Here is a 23229-nt window from a genome sequence, read left to right on the forward strand (position 1 = left end):
TAATGACAGACAAAATTTTTTAATATATGATGTAAATATTAGGGAAGAAAAAAAAACAGGGTGACAATATAAGGAAAATAAGAATTTCAATCAAAAATATCAAATAGGATTAAAAGATTTTGTTTATTTTAAGATTTGGAGACCCGGTCCAGTGCAGGATGAAAACAAAAATATCAAACAAATATTAATATATATAGGAAAGCTCATTCAGTAATTTTAAAGATAAAGTTCTGCAACACACATACTCTTAACTAAGGAACTGTCTTCCACCCCTGGAGAGGAGGTACTTTCTGACCAAACACATCGCTGCCTGGGGTCAACCAGAGTTAACCAGGGTTAACTTGGTCATCTGTCTGGCCAGAAAAGGAGTGCAGAGGGAGGAAGAAGATGGCCACATTCCAACCAGATCAGCCATTAGATCGAAGTATCAACAGAGTGACATAAGGAAGAATCAAAATTTTAGTGCAAAAATACACCATATATTAAGAGACAAACAATAGACTAGAGGGAAACTTGCATTAGGTAAAACATAAAGAAAGTTAAGAGCACATAACAATTGACAAACAATAGACAACTCAATATAAATATGAACAGGGAATATGCACAGGCAATTCAGAAAAGGAAAAATAGAAATGGCTACTAAATATTTAACCAAAAATGTTCAACTTCACTATCACTTAGGGAAATACAAATTAAAGCAACAACGTCTCGTGTTTCCTTGGTAACACTGGTAAAAAGTTAAAAAGAGGGAAATAGATGTAAAAGGGAATTTGAGGGTAGTGAGCCTTCTCATGCTGACTCCTATGAATGTGAATTACTACAGCCTTTAGAAAAATAACCTCACACCACCCACAAACTGTGAAACCACAAGTATCTTATGACCTGCTAATCTCATTCTTGGGAAAAGGAGTATTGCAAAAGGTCATTTACTGCAATACTGTTTATATAAGCAAAAAGAGCAAACCCTGACATCCTTTTTATTAGCGGTAGGTTGAATGACTTGTAAGATACCTACATTATGACCTATTTGGCAGCAATCCAAAAGACTTAATTAGATCTCTAGTGATTTGAATGGGTGAACATGATGCAATGTTAATCGGGAAAAACGATTTGCAGGAGAAGCATAGTTTGTTTTAAATTTGGAAAAATCATGACAAATTTGGAAAAGATAGCCTGTACACATATGTGTCTTTGATTGGGCTTGGAAAAATTGGGGTTACCTGAGATAAGGTTGGGGGTGACAAAATATACATGGTATTTTAAGTGAATACATAGATTGTAAAATTATGTTTTTAAATTTCTGAAAACAAGTGCAACTTAAATAAGCATATGATCAGGAGTAGATGTTAACGTGGACAAATGAAACATAGATTGTTTTGATCAAAGGATGGCAGAATTTTTTGCTGAGAGCCAGATAGCAAATAATTTCAACTCTGTGGGCCATTCAATCCCTATTGCATTGCATCTATTTGGTTCTGTTGTTGCAGTGGAAAAGTGGCCCTGGACAACACATGGATGAATGTGTGGCTATATTCCAATAAAACTGCATTTACAAATTACGGGCTACAGGACACACTCGGCCTGCGAGCCTTAGTTTGCCAATCTCTCGTTAGATGAAGGGATTGTGAACATTATTTTTCTTTAAATTCTTGTCATTATTCAAAGCCAGAGAAGTTTTTAAAATAAATAAAAAGACAAATTGGTAAAATAGTAATAATAGTTGGAAACTTCAGATTGGGCAAAGAAGTGCACAAAAAAGTAAATCGTTGAAGAATAAGGCTGTTCTGATTCACGTGTGTTCACCGTTGTACCTTTTATAAAAGTTACAAAAACCATTTATAAAAGTTGATATTATATCACTCCACAGTTTGTCCTTGACAAATCTGTACATAGGAAAAATCAAAATGTCTATATTCTCTCATCACAATATATCAAAATTAGGAATTGATAAAAGAATAAATTTAAAAATTTAGTTTTAGAAGACAGAGTACCTTGGATCTTGATCAAAAAGGAAATTAAAAGAGCCATTGCAGATTACCTGCAGAATAACAATTGCTAATGATTATTGAGTACACATGCCAAAAGCACTCTTCTAAGTATTTTGCATGCATTAACTTACTTAATCTTTAAAATAACCCTTTGAAGTAGATATGCATAACCCTCATTTTACAGAAGAGAAAACCTGAGACAGATTTAACTAATTTAAGTAATTTGCCCAAATTCATATGACAGAGGTTGAGGTTAGAATTTGAATATTGCCAATCTGGCTCAGCAGCCTGTAATGGGTCACCCTACCTTATTCAGCTTCTTAATTATGAATGCTGAAACACACATTACTGATAAAAATGTCTGGGTGCTGATGCCAAAACTATCCTTAGAGAAATTTTCAATGCTTTTATGACTTGACAAGAAAAAATGTCAAATAAATGAACACAACATTTTGCTTATGAATTTTTCAATGATTAAAAACATATATATATGAAGACTGCTGGACTAAGGAATTAATAAAGAAATTAATGAATAAAAAAGGAAATAATAGAAATAATAAATAAATTGAAGAGCAAGTTCTTCAGAGACCAATTAAAATGAACAGAACTGAGTCAATTATACCTTCTCAAAATAACAAATCTACAAATACACATGAATGATAACGAAGATATAACTATAGATATTGAAGAAATTCAATACTTTATAAAAATATTATTATATCTTTTCTATTCTAATAAAATGGAAAACATTCATGAAATGTACCATTTCATAGAAAAAATACAATTTACTAGGATGTACTTAAAAATAGGCAAAACACCTTGATAAACCCATATCTGTTTGAGTCCCTATTTTCAATTCTTTTAAGCATATATCCAGGAGTGGAATTGCTGGGTCCTACAGTAATTCTATGTTTAATGTTTTGAGGAATCGCCAAATGGTTTTCCACAGCTACCGCACCATTTTACGTTACTACCAGCAACGCACGAGAGTCCCAGTTTCTCTACATCCTCACCAGCACTTTTTATTTTCTGCTTTTATTTTTAAATTATTATTATAACATCCTAAATAGGCATTCAGTGGATTTTATTTGCATTTCCCTAGTGACTAATGATGTTGAACATCTTATCATGTGCTTATTGCCCATTTATTTATCTTCTTTGGAGAAATATCTAATCAAGTCCTTTGCCCATCTTTTAATTGGGTTGTTTATTTCATTGTCATTGAGTTGCAGCGGTTCTTTATACAGCTGAATAGTAAACCCTTGTCAGGTATATGATTTCAGATGTTTTCTACCATTCTGTGGCTTGTCTTTTCACTCTCTTGGTAGTGTCTTTGGACTGCAGGAGACTTTAGTTCCTCACTACATGGGCTTCTTCAAAGGACAGCTGGCTTCTCCCAGAAGGAGCAATCTGAAAGAAAGAGGAAAGAAAGAGGAAGACATGCATATATATTTCACTTTGCCACTCTAGCTTAGCCACACTGAGCATATTAAGAGCAACCTCTATTAGATCAAAAGTCAGAGGACACCCATGATCCTGGACTCCTAAGGCAACTTTTAAGTGTATGATAGCATACAGGCAGAGGGAAACACACGTAATGGAGGGATTATCATGTTCTTCCCTTATTCCAGTGGTTCTCAACTTGTTTGTTTGCAGCAATTTTTAAAATTAAGGTTTTTTTTTTTTGGCATACTTGAAAAGATCTGACAACATAGCTAATACTAAACAGGTTAGCAGTAAGTAAAATTCAACCACTACCTAAACATGAAAGTGCCTCACTGTGTCTCCAAAACATTCACTGTCATTGCCATCCTCACATGGTTCCCTCCAGCTTCATGTCACTGTTTTGGGAAGAGCTGGTATATCAGTTAGGATTGGATTCAGCTATAAAAGGGAAAGAAAACACACAATAGGATCTTAAACATAGATAGTAGTTTACTTCTGTCTTAGGTTAAAAACTCTGAAGGGAGGCAGTCCAGGGCTTATACATAGGGTGACTCCATAATTCATAGAAACCCAGGTTCCTTCTATTTTGCTACTCTGACCTCCTCAAAACAAGAGTCCATCTCATCTCATGGTCCAAACTCCAGCCAGCAAAGAGGTAGAGTGGAAGAAGGGAATGCCAACCCCTTTAAAGACACTTACCAGAAGTTGCACAAGACACTCACTCCACTTACATTCCTCTGGCCACAAGTCAGCGTGGCTCTACCTGGCTGTATGTGAAGGTGAGAAATGAAGCTTTCATTACAGGTGGCCAATGGCCCAGTTAAAAATAGAAGCTTCCATTACTAATGAAGGAGAGGAAAGTGGATACTGGGGATGACACCAGTGGTCTCTGCTACAAACGGTTGCTTTCCTGATCACATATCTTACATGATCAAGAGGAAGGTTCTTCACTCTTCTAGGAACTGCCTCATTGTCATACGACAATGCATTATGCCCTGTAACTTTCACTTGATCACTTTGAGCCCTTCTGTACACTAGAACACATGAATAGCTTAGCTCAGCATTCTCTGTGACATTCCTCATGGTAACATTATAGATACCTAATAAAAAAATAAATGATAATGAAGTGTTCCAAGTTGTGTGGCCTCCTCTGAATAGTTTTATTGCAAAATGAGTATCCTGCTTTTCATTTTATATTTAAAGTGTGAAGATGTTTTGCTGTCTCCTCTGGCTCTCATGTACTGACTCTTCATGGTAAAGCCATCATTCTTTCCTCCATGCAACAGATACTTTTTGAGCACCCCATGCTTGCAAGTCTTTAAGCTATATGCTGTAGAGTGTTAGGTATTTCAGTAAGACATATTCCCTACCAGTCAAGGAGCTTGTCTCCTGGGTGAAGTATGCATGGAGAAAACAACTCTGTGAGGTTTCTTAAAGACCAAAATCATGATTTTGGAATGTCCCATGATGAATAAGAGAATTAGCTCATTCAGTTGTGAGGGACTAGGAATACAGGTGAATTAAAGAGGTAAAAATTTAAACTTGTCCTTTGAAATAAAGGGCTACTTAGCAGCTAGAGATGGGGTTTCTTTCTTCCGAGGTCTGCCATGTTGCAATCTGTCTTGTAATTTGTAATGTCTACTTGCTATTATTTTCCAAATGGTGACTTAAATGGGAAATATTAATATGTGTAGAGCATAATCATTTTTCATTCTTTGCTTTAGGTATCGACTCATTGGTTCCCCATCTACTGTTTGTGTCCTCTCAGGCAATAATGTCACATGGGATAAGGAGGCACCTATTTGTGAGAGTGAGTTGAAATATTTTTCTCCATAAATCCCTCCATTTGATGCTGACTTGCTCCTGAAGTTACAAAAAGAAATCTAGTCCTTTCTGCACAAAGCAATCTCTCAGATATTTGAAAATAGGAATGAGGTCCTTCATGGTCTTCCTATCTTTTCTTTATCTTAAAAGGTAATTTATCTGAACTGTGGACTTGAACTCAGGTAAAATAGCCCTACTTTCCTACTTTGATAGTAAACTCCTTCCAGTATAAAGATGATTTTCCTTAGTGAATAAATTTTAAAGATCTTAGATAAAATTAGATCTGTCTGTGTCAACTCTTACTATCACATTACAGTTCTAAGAAATGAGCTATTCCTGTTCTTATTACTCTGACTCTGAATGATGAAAGGAGATGTTCCTCATAATCCATGCAATTTTCCCAAGCCTCTGGCCATTTTGAGTTCTAATCTTCCTTCAAATTCTTTCAGGCTCATGCTCTTAGTTGTATTTGTATTATAATTGATTAGCTGACCCTCCATCTTTCCCATGTGATATTTGTAAATGAACCTCCACAACTTTGAGAACATGAAAGTATGACTAATTGCAATCTGGCAAAGTCTTAAGGGTGTAAAGAAATTAGCGTTACACACAAGAGTCTATGGCAGCAAAAGTGGGCACAAACTTCTGGAAGGCTAATGACCAACATATACAAAACCCTGAAAGCAAATACACTTTGACCCTGCAATTCCATTTCCCAGAATTTATCTCTCCATCCCCCAAATCATGTTCCCATGATTTTGGTCTAAAGATACTAATGCAACAATATTTATGATAGTGAAAAATGTTAAACAACCTAAATGTTCAGCATGTTTGAAAATAGCTAGTAGAAGAAATAAGGTTTGTTTAAAACAGCTATGATAAGTTTTTAAGAAAGGTAACAAAGTGTAACATGAGAAATCAAAGATTGAGATGCCTCCTCCAAGTGGACATAGACAGTATATCTATACATCTACAAGCCTGGGTGTTATTCAGCCACCAAATATGATATTACAGAAAATATATCCATCCACGCATATGCATGTACACACATACGGATCTTAAAAGATATACATTAAGTTGTTAAGAATAGTTATCTTTGGACCATTTTCACATTTTTCTTTTTGTTTTTTCATATTTTATAAATTTCCAAGTATTTCCAAAATGACAATAACAGACTTTTGAAGATTCAAAGAAATGAATGAGAAACTATACAAGGTGCCTCCTTTACCTGCCAAGAATTTAAAGTTCTATGAAAAAATTCAAATCACTAAAGAATTATCAGTTTACTATAAAAATTTTCTAGGCCTGGCAACTTTTTTAGGGGGCTATCTTCCACAAAACGTGTTTCCATTTCTATATCTATAGGTCAATAATCATTTGATTGAGTCAATTGGTTATATGTCTGTATGTGTGTGTAGTCACTTATACCAATATTTTCAACATTATTATCTTATGACAGAACATAGTATACATCTATCATTTTTTTACCCCTGAATCTATTATTATTTCATTTTTCATGCTTTATCTCTTATTTCCTTTTCTCTCTTTTTCTTGATAAGTAATACCAGAAGTAGGATATTTAACCTGCAAAGATATTATTTAATAACCAACAGAATAAAGTATCCCAGCAGTAAATACTAACACTTTATGATAAAGTCGCGTGAATTTTCCACTTAAAATCACAAATATGTAAACCCTAATAATACAGGGATATTTTATATGAAATATTGATTATGAGCAGAAGCCATATCATGCACACATAAATTTCAACTATGTAAAAACATGTCTGATTATTAACATTGTTGTAATTAGTTACAGTTTAGGAAATTATTTGACTTTGTGTATTTGTGATTTAAACTTATAGTAAAATAATTCATAGTTATAAAAATAACCAGCTGTTTGTACCACATTCTCCCTTTTTTCAGGTATATCCTGTGAGCCACCTCCAGCCATATCCAATGGCGACTTCTATAGCAACAACAGAACATTTTTTCACAATGGAGCAGTGGTAACTTACCGGTGTCACACTGGGCCAGGTGGGGAAAAGCTGTTTGACCTCGTGGGAGAACAGTCAATATATTGCACCACCAAAAATAATCAAGTTGGTCTTTGGAGCAGCCCTCCTCCTCGGTGTGTTTCTGTTAATAAATGCACAGTGCCAGAAGTTGAAAATGGAATTAGAGTATCTGGAAACAGGAGTTTATTTTCCCTCAATGAGATCGTGAGATTTAGATGTCAGCCTGGCTTTGTCATGCAAGGGTGGGACACCGTGCAGTGCCAGACCAACAACAGATGGGGACCTGAGCTGCCACGCTGCGTCAGGGGTGAGTTAGAGCCATTGAGGTTTTGCCAGGGGGTGAAAGTGGGTATAAGTGATAGGAGTTGTTGAAATTAAGGAAGAAGTGTATGTGTGTACATGAGTGTGTGTGTGTGTGTGTGTGTGTGTGTGTGTAAGGGCTATGAAATTGGTATAAACACTCTAAAATTAATACAAGCTCCACTATCTGTTATCTCTGCTAATAATTGTCCAAAAATATTGGTTTATTCTGTCTCATATATAATACACACATTTTATGTGCATTGTTTAATTTAATATTTGCAACAAATATATGGAGTAGCAACTATTCTTATCCCCATTTTACATTGACAAAACTGAGTCTTAGAGATGTTAAATAGCTTTTCCAAGGTCAAAGAGCTAGTAAAAAACAGAACAAGGCCTGGAATTCAAGAGTCTTTCTGACACCAGAGCCTAATGATGATGTATAGTGAAATGTATGATGGATAATAATAATGATCATATCTCTATCATTGGAGGGGGGCAGTAGGCAAATGGGCCATGGGACCAAAATGATAACATCACATTAAAAAGGCCTTGGAATTCCACTCCTCCACATTATTACTGAAAAGTTGAAGCTTGGAAAGGGGCAATGCCTTGCTCAAATCCAAACACATTGTTTTTTCCTTTTCCTTCAGTTATATTATATACGGTTCGGATTGAGGTGCCGATGCACTCTGACATCCTGAGCACCAACTGGGCTGTATATGGACACAGCCAAATTTTGGGTCGAAATAGGCTCTAAGCAATAGGTCCTCTCATTTTCAAAGTCTGCAGCTTTTTTTTCCTTTTAGTGGATTTTGTTCTTGATGGTCTCTCTCGTCTTCCCATCCTGAAATGGCCAGCTTAGCGGTGGAGTGGGAAGAGTCAGGACTGGATAGGGACAGCCAGGAAGCTGTCCCCTGTACCCAGAGCAGCCCCTGGGTAACTACAGGACGAGCAGGGAGGGAAAATGAAGGTGTTGTGACTGGCTGCAGGGGGGGGCCGGGTGAGGGAGTCTGGTAGAGGAAGCCCGGGCAGAGGTGTCCCTTGTGTTGCCTTCAAGGTGATGCCTGAAAGGCTGCCTCTCTAGGAAGGGGAGGGGGACAAGCCACCAGCACTCTTGACTCTGTATGGAACCGCCAGTACCTGAAAGCAGGAGGAGCCACGCTGCCTTGTAGCCTTAGGATCGTGTTTCAGTAGGAAAAAACACAAACAAGGTGTCGGGGAGACCTAGATGCTCTGCTCTGCATCCTTAGTTTCCTGGGTGGTGAAATGTGAGTACCGGAAGCTCGTGTAGCAGCTGCAGCGATGAGAATTTGAAACGCTGTCTTGCACCCTTTTGCTGGTGCAGCCTCCCAAGGGGCCAGAAGGCAGAACTTATCCTGGCTATGAATCCGTGAATGGGTGCGTGGAAGGTGTTCGTAAAGAGAATGAATCCCAACAGCCCTCCATCACCTAGGATGTCAGTCAGGTGTTTGATTTTACCGATGACCTGGCAGACCTCAGCCGCCTGGTCCACGGCCTGATACCCAGACACACCAGCCTTGTAACGAAGCCTGGGTTAAAGAGATCTACGCAGGCCCAACAGGCCGGGAAATAATTGAGCTGGAAGCATCAGGGGGCTGGGGGTGGGCTTGGAACACAGGTGTGGACAGCGTGCTGTAGTGGAGGGTTTGTGTTAGAGTAACCCTGTTTCCATTTTGTTACGCTCTAGCCAAGATTGACTATATTAGCTGAAATGAGAGGATCTTGTTCAATCTCAAACCCTCACTGCCCCCCTTTTTCCTTAAACATTTTTATGATGATGTAGGTGGAAGTTGTTCTTAGTCAGTTAGTGTTGGTTCCAGTCCTTCACACTGTTCACATCTGCTTTATAACATGCACTGTACTAACTCTTCTTCAGGATGGGGTGGGGGGTGGTAACATAGTTATGTCCCCAAGATAAAGTTTTAGTGAAAAATAAATAAATGTTCTTTAGTTATAGTTTCAAAAAAAAAAAAGTGAGTACTGAACTACCAGATCTTTTCCTTTAACACCTGCACTCTGTAATTATGATTTTTCAAGCTCTCTGGCAAGCACAAGGGATAGCAAAAGAAATTCTCCCATAACTAACAAGTACATTGGAACTGTCCTTTCCACAGTGTGTCAGCCTCCTCCAGAAATCCCACATGGTGAGCAAAGCCCAAGCAACAAACACGACTTTTTGCCTGGACAGGAAGTGTTCTACAGCTGTGAGCCCGGCTTTGACCTCACAGGGGCAGCTTTTCTGCGCTGTACACCCCAGGGAGACTGGAGCCCGGGAGCCCCCACATGTGCAGGTGCCTAGACTCTTATCTGGCTTGACATTTCTAGCTTGTGTCTTTATTCTCCACATGCCACTGTTATTTCCGTTTGTTTTTCTTTTTCTCCAGTGAAATCCTGTGATGACTTCCTGGACCAACTCCCTAATGGCCGGGTGCTAGTTCCACTTAATCTCCAGCTTGGGGCCAAGGTGTCCTTTGTTTGTAATGAAGGGTGAGTGTCACCCAGAATACAGACCAGGGACTCAGTGCTGCAGTGACTCTCTTGAGTTCAGGGGCTAATCCAAAGGGGGCTGATCTAATGGAAAGGAAGTACTCAGGGGGATTAATTTCTGGAAGGGTAGTTTTGAAGTAACTACGGGTGGGGACCCAGTGGCACTTCTACCAGGAGATAAAGAGAAAATGGCACGTATAACTCAATGTCAAGTACAAACGTATAGACAGTCACTGATCTTGATTTCTCAGTTGGAACTTGAAGTGAATGGGTAAGTAGTTATTTGGAGGCAAAAAAACCCACATAATTTTATGGAAGTTTTTCTAGAAAAAATGTTTGATGAATAAGACCAAAATTTTTTGCCCTATGAGTCAGGCAAGCGTTGTTTCAGGAAACTTAAAACCAATCAATAGTGGAATTTGTAATAGCAGATGGAAAAGTATGTTTTAATCCAATCATCTATCCAGTGATGGCTTTGACATTGGAACCATAATAGCTGATGTTACTGTTTCAGGTATTATTATTAGTTGTTTATGTGTATTTGTTACTCTTGGTGGTGTGCAGTATCAGTCCATGCGCGATAACAAGATTGGGAAATCAAGTAGTTATTTCTAATAATTTCCAAGGAATCTTTGACATTTACAAAGTCCACCACCCAGTGATGATTTCCAATTTCAGAACGATTTCTGATTTCAGAAGGACAGCAGGATCCAATAGTGCGAGGCATTTCAGGGTGGCAGAGACTCCTTCCCTCACCCTTCTTTTTGTCCTAGAACATTTGGTTCAGTGTCCTTCTGTGAGCCTCCTTTTGGCCCCCAACAATTGTAGTAGCAAGGAGCACAATGCCCGTTCTCTTTCCAGATGTTCTCTGCTTTGCTCACCAAATCGAGAGCTGTTCTTCCTTATAACCCACTAGTGAGCACATGCGGGATGTCAGAGGCCATCGGCGAGGGATGACCCCTGAAGGGATGGGACTAGTGCACACGGAGAAGTCTGGTTCTGTGGGGGAAGGTTCACTCCCTTCTGTAGGTGATGCTTGGTCTGTATGATTAAACACATCAGCTCTGATTGCTTTGCCGGTCATAGGCTACTGTGATTCTTTAGAATAATTTGGCCTCTGAGTTAGTTGCTGCCAGCTACTGAATTCAGATCACTAATGAACTGAGACTTTTAGGTGAGCCTGAACTTGAAAACCAAATGCTACTCAGTGGGGAAGGTGCAGTGAGGAAGCTGGGCATCTCTCAGGGAAGAAATGAAAAACAAGATGGGAATCGCTCACGCATTTGCTACCGCTTTTTGTCTTTAGGTTCCGATTAAAAGGCAGCTCTGCTAGTCACTGTGTCTTGGTTGGAACGGATAGCCTTTGGAGTAGCAGCGTTCCTGTGTGTGAACGTGAGTAGAAAGCACAACTGTGCAGCCTGGGTACCTCTGCTTATTTTTCAATTTTTTTTCTAATGTGTTTTGCCTCATGGAACCACCTGTTGTCTGGATCTTTATTTAACTAAATTACTGATAAAAATACTTCTTTGTTGGAAGAATTGCAAGAAAGGTCTTGCAGGTCTTATAGATCATGTGTTTATGTTACTGATTTGTAAATCACTAGTTTAACGACAGTGTTAAATTTTGTGGGGAAGACGTGGGGAGAAAATAGATAAGGGTGCACCTGATTTTATTTATTCATTTTTTTTTTTTAGTTTTGTCATCAAGGAGTAATCTGTCTTAAGTTCTTATGTCCTTTTATCCCCTCAGATATCTATTTAATCAGCTTGTTACTTAGTCTGTAGTATTTACTGGTGGGAGGCCTCCCAGGTGCGGGGACTTCCCATGTGTGGGAAGAGCAATGAACAGGAGAGATTTATTGCAGCTTTCATGGAGTTTGTTTTCTAGTTGGGAAGCAGACAATGAACATGAAAATAAATAAGTAAACAAATTTTTTAAAATTAGAATTATATAAATGGTATGTTAAATAGTGATGTGTTATAGAAACAATAAAACGGAGTTATATGATAAATCAATACGGTGCAGGGAGTTGGGGTGGCGAGTCAATATTTGAAATGATGAGATGCCCTAAATTTCCAAACCACTCACTTCATTAAATAAAACACGGCAAAGAGTCAGAAATTAATAAATAGGCTGGGTACAGTGGCTCATGCCTGTAATCCCCAGCACTTTGGGAGGCCAAAGCAGGAGTGTGGCTTGAGGCTGGGAGTTTGAGACCAGCCTGGGAAACACAGTGAGTCCCTATCTCTACCAAAAACATTTTTTTTTAAATTGGCCAGGCACAGTGGTGCACACGTGGGTTGGGTGGCTGAAGTGGGAGGATCGCTTGAGCCCAGGAGCTCAAAGCTGCAGTGAGCTGTGATCACACCACTGCTCTCCAGCTTGAGTGACAGAGTGAGACTCTGTCTCTAAAAAACAAAAAACAAACAAAAAAAGTTGATACATAGATAAAAGTACATATTTTATATCCCAAGACATTATTGATTTATTCTCTGTTTACTAAAGCAAGACAAGAATATTTTTTAAATCTCTCTTTCCTGATGATTAGAAAATGTATATTTTAATTTGAATTTTGTTAAAATACCCTACTTTGGATATCCTGTGGTGTATATTGATGAAACTTTATAAAAACATTTAATACATAGGAAAACTCATGTATCTGACAAACTCAACCTTCCAGAGACACATAAAGCTAAAAATAAATATGTAAGTAAACTTCGGATAAACACAGACAGATAAAATTTAGGCACGAGAACTCAATCATTGTTTGATGTGCTAAGGCTCTTACTTTGTTTATATACACAACTATGATAAACTTAGGTGTCTATTCCTAAATTCACACACTATTAGAAGCATCAAATTAGTTTTAGGGAGGGAACTGCTCCAAGCAGATATACTAAAGCAGGAAGAAATGACAGCTGGTTGTTTGGAAAAAAGGAAAAAAAAAAAAGAAAGAAAGAAAATAAAAGGTCTCTGAAGCCATTTGATCTCAGTCTAAAGATCCCTCTAGTTGCCGACATACTTTGATGACACTTTGGGCTATTTGGTACTGGTACTGATGATAATGGTCTTGAGTCACCAAAAAACATTTACATCTGCTAAGGATGGTAATGCATATTTAATAAACTTCACAAAGATTTCCTTGGAACTTAAGGTCTCTGAGGGCTGAAACCTTGTCTTTCTTGAACCCCATTGTCAACCCAGGACTCTTACTATGCCTGATGTAAAGTAGACAAACAAATGGTTGTTTAAAAAAACTAATTACTTTCCAAATTCATCATAAACTTGGCTACCTGGATGCTCCAGGAGTGCTGTCTTTTAAGCTTTTGCAATAAACTATAATTTAGGTCTCATCTCAGTTAATTCCTTCACAAAAAAAAACCTTACATATTTAAATTCCATCCACCTTAGTTATGCTCTTTCTAAAAGAAAAATATTTATTCATGGCACGCAGGGCACCATTATTGTGTAGTCATCTTCATTGGAAAGCTAATAGAACTTAAAGTGTTTGTCTTCTTTCTAGAAATCTTTTGTCCAGATCCTCCGGCTATCCTTCATGGGAGACACACAGGCACTCCTCTGGGAGATATTCCCTATGGAAAAGAAATATCCTACGTGTGTGACTCCTACCCAGACACAGGGGTGACCTTCGACCTCATCGGGGCAAGCACCATCCGCTGCACAAGTGACAGTCGAGGGAATGGGATTTGGAGCAGCCCCGCCCCTCGCTGTGAGCTTTCTGTTCCTGTCGGTCAGTAACTGCTTCCAAATATCCTAAACGGGGTCACACTGTCAAGGCAAGAACCTCCGTATTTCTATAGTGACAATCAGTTGTGCTTGTGAACATGGCTTTGCTATGAAGGTCAGAGACAGAACTATCTCTCATGTGAATGACAGGTGGGTTCTGGACGTGCCATACTGTGTCCCAACTGGTGGCATTCTGGTGGCCCTTCCCATGGGCTGCGGAGTGTGGGGTGGTCAAGGAGAGGATGGGGTAGAGTGTGGAGAGAAGCACTGAGGTCAGATTTTGTAGAGAATATTTTCAAAGCACTGGAAACAAATACCAAAGGAAAGACCCTTTTATGCCATCTCTGCTCCTAGTTGTCTTTGGACTAGCTAGATGGGTGTGCTGGCAGAAACTACGTGCTGATGGCAAAATTTATTAATATTTCAGAATTGATGATGCTATAAAAGTAATTAAAGAAACCCGGATATAGGTATTTATACTCTTTGTGTTACTTCCAAGTGTTTTGTTCAAGCCGCTGACTGCATTTGGTTGCCCTCCGCCTCACCATTAACCAAGGGCACTCAGGATACCACACAGAAGCGGAGTTTAAGGCCGTGCTTTTAGCCTCAGTAGCTCATTCCTTCTACATATCTGTCTGGCTTTAAATGACAGCACCTGACAGTTGTAGGCTCATTTATGGCTGTGATTGCCCACGCAAGTGTCATCCTCTAGTCAGGACAGAAGAGCGTTGAGTTGGTAGCTTATAGATCCCTGTGGTGTATCCATCAGATACAGGTTTCAGGTAGAGAATACAGAGGATGGTGTTTAAATGCCAAGAGGTCTAGGTTTAAAGAATCAGTCTTCCACTGATCAGCTGACACTTAGTGGCTTACGACCTACCTGACTCAGGTCTTCATGTGCCTCTACCAGCCCGAGATTTTATTAGATGAGTTAGCATGTTCGTACTTCTGTGTTTAACTTACTGTCTTTTCTTGTGTTTGTGTGGGAACTTGCTCGTAGCATGCCCACAGCCACCCAAGATCCAGAACGGGCATCTCATCGGACAACGTGCATCTCCGTATCTTCCCGGGATGATACTCAGCTACGCTTGTGACCGTGGCTACCTGTTGGTGGGAAAGGCCTTCATTTTCTGTACAGACCGGGGAACCTGGAGCCAACTTGATCATTATTGCAAAGGTGTCTCATTTCTTGGTATTTCTTATCCCTGCTGAGTTTCTATGGAAAATGGATGCATGAGGCTAATAAGGCTGAGAGGTCATTCAAAAGATGGTGACTGAAGGGCCCAGAGGGTAGTGACTTGAGTGTCAGTAGGGAAGGAGAAAGCCGGACAGAAGGCAGAAAGGAGGGCTGCCTACGGATCCTCAGCTCCACAGAGTAAGTGGGAAGAATCTATGGAATTGCCAGTAACACGATAGACATTAGACACCGATTTTAAATGTTTTACTGGCTGTTAACTAATAGCTTTAAAGGACCTCAGAGCATCACAGGGAGTCCTCAGAAATACCCTTAGAAGGTAAATAAAGGACTGGAAGGTTCTTTGCTGTGAGGAATACTGAAGGTAGAAGCGAGGCAGTGTCTCGTCCAGCACACATGAGCGAAGAGACCCAGCAATTAATTCCTGGAATAGTACAAGGCCTCATTACCAACCTCAAAACCAAAGGGAAAAGCATTTATTTTATCTGTTCCTTGGAACAAGTCCCCAAGAATTATTTCCTTTTATTGTTTGTTTTTTGTGGGGTTTTTTGTTTGTTTTTGTTTGTTCATTTGTTTTTGAAACAGGGTCTTGTTCTGTCTTCTGGGCTAGAGTGCAGTGATGTCATCATTGCTCACTGTGACCTCAAACTCCTGGGCTCAGGCAATCTTCCTGCCTCAGCCTCTCAAGTAGCTGAGACTACAGGCACACGCCACCATGCCCAGCTAATTTTTCTATTTTTTGCAGAGATGGGGTCTCCCTCTTGCTCAGGCTGGTCTCTAACTCCTGCCCCAAGTGATCCTCCTGCCTCGGCCTCCCAAAGTGCTGGGATTACAGGCATGAGCCACCATGCCCAGCCAAATTATTTCCTTTATTCCAGGCTATGTTTGTAAAAACACCACCTGACTTTAAAATCTTTCTTGTCCATGTTCTAAAAGCTACAAAATGAGGAATAAAAATAATATTGTATGACTAGGATGGGTTCTGAGGTGTTTACAAAATTTTTTTGTGTTAGTCTCCAAAAGAATCTGATGAGGTGGGAACACTTTCTATCTTACCAAGGAGAAAATTAAGCTCAGAGAGATCCAGTAACTAGTCCACGTCACATGGCTTGTGAGCAGTGGTACGAGCTGGACCCCAGCTCAGCTCCTGCTTTGAAACACTGCACTGTGTACTCTTTTTAAATGTGGTTCTTTTGACTTTGCAAAACTATAAGTTAAGTGATTTTGCTTTTTGTTTCTTTTTTTTGTCTATGCTTTCTTTTTAGAAATACTATACTAAGGGCAGGGAGGGACTTGAGACATGCCTGTGTTTCAAATGTAAGGAGCAGGTCTGGTTGCAGGAGCGTAGCTCCCTCCCTGTCCTCAGAGTCTCAGAATCTTTTCATCCTTGTAGCCTTCTCATTTTAGAGGTAGGGAAAGTAGGGCCCACCGCAGAGCGGGTAAGCAACTCTTTTAGGCTAATTTTGAGACTATTACAACTGAAAAAAAAAAAAAGGCTTTGCTTAAAGTTGAAAGAGGTACTGATGGCTGGGCAGAAAAAGAAAGCAAAACAAAGGATGAGTTAAATGGGATAAAGTAAATGAAGCAAAAACATGGTATCTTAAATTCAGAATCATGATTTACCAACTTCTTTGTCCTACGTGTAGAAGTGGGCTAGCAGCATGCATTTAATCAGGAGCAGAAACACCAGTGTTTCTTGTGAAGCCAGACAGTTAACAAGGTGCTCCCGATTCCTCATGGTGTGGGCCACGTGGCCGCAGGGCTAGAACGTGGTTGTCCTAACTCCTAATCTTTCCACAACTTTCCAGTTCCAGAGCTATTAATAATAAAAAATGGAGACGCAGTCCAGTCCATATTCTCTTACTTTACATTAAGAAATGAAAGTCAGAGAATTTTAAATGTTTGGGGGAGGAAAATCAATCACTCCGGATTGAAAATCTTCCCTATCTTTGCCAAGGGCAGAGTAGGTTTGGGGTCATAGATCTTTCTATTATGGCAGTTGAAACCAACAATTAACAATAAAATATCAATTTCCTCCTGGTTTTTTAAATTTCAGAGGTAAATTGTATCCTCCCACAGTTTATGAATGGAATCCGGAAGGAGTTGGAAATGAGAAAAGTGTATCACTATGGAGATAATGTAACTTCGGAGTGTGAAGATGGGTATACTCTGAAAGGCAGTCCCTGGAGCCAGTGCCAGGCGGATGACAGATGGGACCCTCCTCTGGCCATATGTACATCTCGTAAGTGCAAGTGCAAGAAATATAGGCCCTTCCCAGTCATGGTTACTGTTCATTCATTCACATTGGCATCAAGTGTGGTGTGATGTTTATGGCATATGCTAGGAGCTAAGGAGTACAATATAAGCCCCCATCTCTTCCCAAAAGCCCATTACAATGAGAGGAAGGCCAGCTTTTCTCTTCTCACAGTCCTCACCCCATCTCTGCACGTTTTTTGTTCGTATCATGCTACAGTTGCATGCATCACACAGTAATGATTTATTTACAGCCTGTGAGCCTTAAAAGCCAGAAGCACAACCGTGATAGAATAGGCCTTCAATAAATGTTCGGCATGAGTCAGGGAGTGCCTTCCAAGCTGCAGAGAGCAACCAGCCAATCTCCCTCACTGTTGTAAGTTACAGGATTTTAAACTAGTACATCTGGATGCAGCAGATGTAGACATCAGCATCATTGAGCTCTGCAGGAGAGCAGCCCTCTGCTGGCAACTGGAGGGTACTGTAAGATAGAAAATCCTGAAGCGTATACTTGTGCACGTCATGGAACAGATGAGCAAAATGAATAACGAATGACCTTTCTTACTCCAAGTTAGTGCTATACTTTCCCCTCTCCCCAGCTCTTATGATTATAATTTATAACACATGGTTATATACCAAGATTGTGTATATCCATTTTTACAGTTAATCCCTTAATATTTCTATATTATAAACTTGACACTCCCTTAATATCAAATTATATCCACTACTTGGGCAAGAGGCTCATTGGATAACCTGCTGAATACCTTTAGAGTATCCTGAAGATCTGTCTGGGACTGATAGAAAATTCAGATAATTGGACAATAAGCCCTACCAGATATTAAAACAAAATACAAAGCCAAAATACATAAATCAATTTGTGCCAGCACAAGAATAGTTATAATGGATCTAAAAGTTATACTAGATCTGAAGGACCACAGAGAGTCAAACCATAGAAAAGCTAAAGTTAAAAAAAAAAAGAATATTTACCAAACAACTAGAAGGAAGCCAAATTTTTGAACTGATAGAAAAAAAATCACAAAAGGTATTGACTTTTTTTACCTATTGACCAATTTGACTTAGAACTTATGCACTTTGAAAAATAAATAAGAAGTCGCTAGATAGATGGGACATATGTGGGGTGTTAATAGTGTTACCCTGCAGGTAGCAGCAGTGGGGGTTGCAGTAAGATTAATAGTTGTAACAGTTAACATAGATCAAGCACTTAGTGTCACTGTTCAAAGATTAGACAGCTAGGTTGATTGGTTATAATGCAATGCACACAACCTCTGAGGAAGGTAGTATTCTTGTTATCCCCATTTTGCAGATGTGGAGACTGAGACATAGAGGGTTTAGGTACTTTGCCCACAAAATGGGGTAGCCTGGATCTAACCAGGCAATCTACCTATCTGTAGGGACTGCGTACTTTAGCAATAAATAAGTGGACAAAGAACCTAACTATGTAACTCAACGAGAGAAAAAAATCTAGTATTGTCATAATGAAATGGAAAGGTATTAAGCCAAGGTCCCAAACACCAGATGATAAGCAGTTCTTCAGATTGATGAAGGAGATATATACAAAGAATAAGAATGGGCCAAATAACTGTTAACCAGTGGGTTCTTGGAGCTCAGATGGTAGCATAGACTCCTCGAGAATTAGGCTGGACCACATGTGAACTCCTTCTGTCCTTCTGGACTCAGATGTGGACTAAAAGCAGCCCCCTTTGCATTCTTGTTCCTCATCTCATTACCCTATCTAGTCTTGTTTTTAAAATCTTACCACTTTGTAGTGAGAAGTGGCAAAGAAAGATGAGAACATGGAAAAAACAAAACAAAACAGGATTTATTCCTAAGACTTGGGATGGATTGCTCAAGATACTAGTCCTAGGCCTCCTAAAGTAGAAGATGAGGAAGTAAATTGGGGAGGTGGTCCAGGCTTGGAATAACATGCCATAGAGAGTTTTGAGAGAGAATAGCAATCAAAATAGGAAAAGTACGAGCATCAGAAAGTGAAGAATTTACTCGAATGCTCAGATCTACTATATGCTGGTTTCAATGCCTAATTACGTCAGAGGCCTAACATGTATCAACATTTTCCTCAATGCAAGGAGTGATCTTGAGCTCCCTTTTAAAGCCAGAATGAATACACATAACCCATATTTAACTATGCTACCTCAAGATTACTTAATAGTTAGTATAATGTTACATGTAAGACAAATAAGTTCAACTCCAGAAGAGATGTAAAAGCTAAGAGAAGTTTTTATAAGAATCCATCAGAGAGGCTTAAAGAAGCATTATAATATGTGACACTCGTAAAATGTCCTAAAATCCACTTCACTTATTTCTGTCCTCAAGAGTCCCATTCATTAGAGCAACTGCTTTCCTAGGACCTAGCTTCTCTCTCTTCCACCCAGACTGTTTCTCAAAAGCTCCAACACAAGTTAGCTTATCTGTCTCCTAAGAGTCCCCTCACCTCGTGGATCTTCTTAGTTCACAAACATCTCCATGCCATTTCTAAGGTCAATGGAGTTTCTGCAGTTCTGCACAGTTTAACACAACACAGCCCTAAAAAGGGAGCAGGGAAACACAGAAACTGTCTTAGAATGCAGGATTTGGAGAAGGAGCGTAAATATCTTTTTACCTTGGCACATGAATATATGGAAACTGTTAAACCTCACTAGAACTGAAAAATGCAAGAGAAAAGAACAAGGTATCATTTTTTATTGCCCATTATGTTAACATCAAAAAAGGGTTTTATGTGAACACCCAATAAAAAGCAAGGATGTGATGAAACAGATATCCTTGTATGTTGAAGGTACCATTATAAATTGGCAAAAACATTTATGAAAAAACAATTATCTAATATATGTAGAGAATAATATAAATATTTGTGCCAGTTAGCCCTCCTAGGAATCCAATCTAATGATATAAGGTAAAATATAAAAATAATTTATGCATTTTTATTAAGGGTTTCATGAGCAAGAAAACTAGAAACAACTTAAATACACATTAGAAATCATGGAATACACTATGCTACATCTACTAGAATAGATTAGTTTGCCTCAGTTGTAATTTCCATTTCTATTATATAATTATGTGAAAACTTAGATGCATGAGAAAATGTACCAGAAGAGAATGTACCAAAACGTTTTGGAGTATTAGGATTATGGGTGATACTTTTCTTTTGTTCTGTTTTACAAATTTTAGGGTATAATTATATAACTGTTATGACAAGAATTTTAATTTAAAAAGAAAAAAGTCTTCATTGAGTGTGCAAGATAAAATGAGAGTGTGTGAGTGAAACCAATGGCTTTTTGTATTAGAAAAAATATTAGCCAGAGTACCGAAGAAAAATTAGGACTAATTGTCACTAGGCATCCTGTTCAATCATGTGTGCCAGACTGATGTTTTCATGGCTTTTGTCGTCCTTTTAGGCTCACATGATGCTCTCATAGTTGGTAAGTTCTATGAAGGGTTTGCTGAGGAATTCTAGCATCTTTAACAGTAAGTGTCCATTTATAATGAAAGAAAGGTAAAAAGAGCAAAATATCTTGAACTGTCAATTCAATTAGAAAGAAAAGAATGATGAGTTTAGGGTGTGGTGAAACTGGCATCCTCCCATGCATATAGAGTAACCTTCATCAAAAGTTCCTTACCATCTTTGAGCCATTACAAACTAATATTAATCACTGTCAAAAATTCTTTATTTTAATGTGGCTGAAGAATGCAACTTCCTCCTTGGTTTATAACCTGGGTGTATGCTTGCAGATGGTGGTCATGCCTAATTGAAAGCCACGAGACCAGTTTTCTGAGCCCATTTCTATAATCTGCCTATATATGAAGAAGAGTTTTGTAATTGAGTTTGCTTCCACGGGCATTTCTGTTGCACAGAATAGCCTGTGTCTTATGTCTTGCACAAGAAACACGGGCAGGGCATGGAGAGCTGGAGTCTAGCAGCCCCACTGCTGGTTCTCACCTGCTTGTTGAAAGGTTGCTATTGGACTAAAGATTACAGGACTGCTCTGCTCACCCCTTATCTATAACCCTGGGGTAGTAAGACTAATGCTCTAGATGGAACCCAGAGTAAAGCAGAATTTATAGTTACATCTAAAAAAAACATTGGCAACCCCTAGTGGGACTGGATATTAAGATCGAGTGTAAGACCTCTGTGTTATATTTTCCATGCATTTAATTACCTTGTTTTACCGCCCTAGGCACTATCTTTGGTATGACCGTCTTTATTTTATTCATCATTGTTTTCTCTTGGATAATTCCAAAGCACAGAAAAGGGTAAGTACAGCCATATTTTCCTGGAAAATATAAATTGTACTTGCTCCTCTTGGAAGTCAAAGGGAGATAAAAGAAAACTTAAAAACAAAACAAAAAACATTGCTCCATAAACAGATGAAGTAATTCTTATAAAGAAGGTCCTTTACACATTTCATAGACAGAAGTAGTCACACTAAAGGAAATATATATAATTCTAAGAATACTTTTTTTAAGCTTAGCATTTTAAGAGGGAATTGAGTTTTACATGAAGAGAAAATAGAAGGAGTTTTTTAAAAAGATATGGGTGAGGCTGTTGATATCCTAGTTTTGCTGAGACATTGCAGACACTGACCTCTAAACCCAGATCCTATCACAGCACTAGAAATTAGATTGTGTCTCCCACTGGCACATGTATCACAGGCTGCCAATGTGGAAGAATTGAGACTTTCCAGAGGGTATTTGAAAAAAAAAAAAAAATCGCTGCTGTAAGCACCATTTTCCTTTGAAGCTTGCAAAAAAAAAAAAAAAAAGAGCCTTACAAAGATTAAGATCTGAATAAAGAAATGTTTTGGCCAGGGAAGAGAACATAGACAGCTTTGGTACCGATTGATTGATTTATAGCAAAATTAGTAAGGTCAGAGTTGCTGATATCAATGTTATAAAGCTGATGAGCAAATTCTACACCCATGAGAATCACAGCTCATAACTTTTAAGTGAATAGTTCTCTATAACAAACGTTCTAAATGTAGTTTCCTACCAGCAGTTTTGCAGAAGTCAAAGTTTTGATATTTCACAGGGAAGCCAATACACTTTTTAAAAAGTCGATTGTCATGGTAAACCTTCCTGCAAACAATGTAGTCGTGAACTGTATTTCATGAAAAAAAATAACAAATTAGTAGAGATTTAAATTTAAGTTAAAATTTTTTTCTTCCTAACTGATGTTCTCCACATTTTGTGGCTCGACATGTAAATATTCTTTGCCCTTTTTCATTACAAAAAGAAAAGGTAAGTAGCCTGATGCTTTATGTTAATAAAAGTACTTGTGTCAATATACTTTTCCTCTTAAAGTTTCTCATTAAGTACCACTATAATTTGTGAGTTAACTTTTAAAAATTTTTACGAAGGCTGAATTAAAGAAGTTGGGGCTTTTAATTTTTCTAGATCTTTACCAGTCTCCAGTTAAGCCACCCAAAGAAAATGATTACCCCTTCCTCTTAAAAACACCTCTGTCCTTCTAACTACTTCATTCTTCATCTGCTGTGGCCTATTCCTGGTTAATCAACTAGAGGGTCAAATTCCCAAATCTCATTACTGACTTGTTTCACCCATGTAATTTAAAATCATTTCCTCCTATTAATCATCTTTAGGCATAAACATGACAATAATTATTTCATAAAATTATGTCCTTAGAAATGATTGTCTTGTCTGAACAACCTCAGAACATATACCATTTCTTCATAAGATGTTTTCCATCCCTTAAAACCTGCCTCCTGTTTTTTCTATATTCTTTCAAAGTGTAATAATGCCCATTGCACAGCCAGTCTTTCTCCAGCCAGTGGCAACCAGGGATGTGGCAGGGAGGAAGATCACGGTCCTCTTTAGCATTCAAGGTCAGGGAGGGAAACCTCCCACTCATCTAAGTAAGCCACAATGAAACCTGTTACGTATGTGTAATCCAG

At 38.6% G+C, this 23229-nt stretch overlaps 1 protein-coding gene and 1 pseudogene across 2 annotated transcripts in view; both read left to right on the forward strand.

The window, feature by feature from the left end:
• The window catches only part of CR1 (complement C3b/C4b receptor 1 (Knops blood group)), a 68539-nt gene that overhangs the window by 37514 nt on the left and 7796 nt on the right, over window positions 1-23229 (forward strand). For both annotated transcript variants that reach the window (XM_045536119.1, XM_045536118.1), the window contains 10 exons: window positions 5159-5244; window positions 7184-7582; window positions 9717-9893; window positions 9987-10089; window positions 11396-11481; window positions 13613-13840; window positions 14837-15013; window positions 17088-17273; window positions 20716-20739; window positions 21496-21571. In XM_045536119.1, coding sequence (XP_045392075.1) covers window positions 5159-5244; window positions 7184-7582; window positions 9717-9893; window positions 9987-10089; window positions 11396-11481; window positions 13613-13840; window positions 14837-15013; window positions 17088-17273; window positions 20716-20739; window positions 21496-21571 — 1542 coding nt within the window. The remainder of the gene's footprint in view (window positions 1-5158; window positions 5245-7183; window positions 7583-9716; window positions 9894-9986; window positions 10090-11395; window positions 11482-13612; window positions 13841-14836; window positions 15014-17087; window positions 17274-20715; window positions 20740-21495; window positions 21572-23229) is intronic.
• On the forward strand, window positions 8431-9189 carry LOC123626917 (annotated as a pseudogene).

This window comes from Lemur catta, chromosome 23 (genome assembly GCF_020740605.2).
Source record: "Lemur catta isolate mLemCat1 chromosome 23, mLemCat1.pri, whole genome shotgun sequence".
NCBI lineage: Eukaryota > Metazoa > Chordata > Mammalia > Primates > Lemuridae > Lemur > Lemur catta.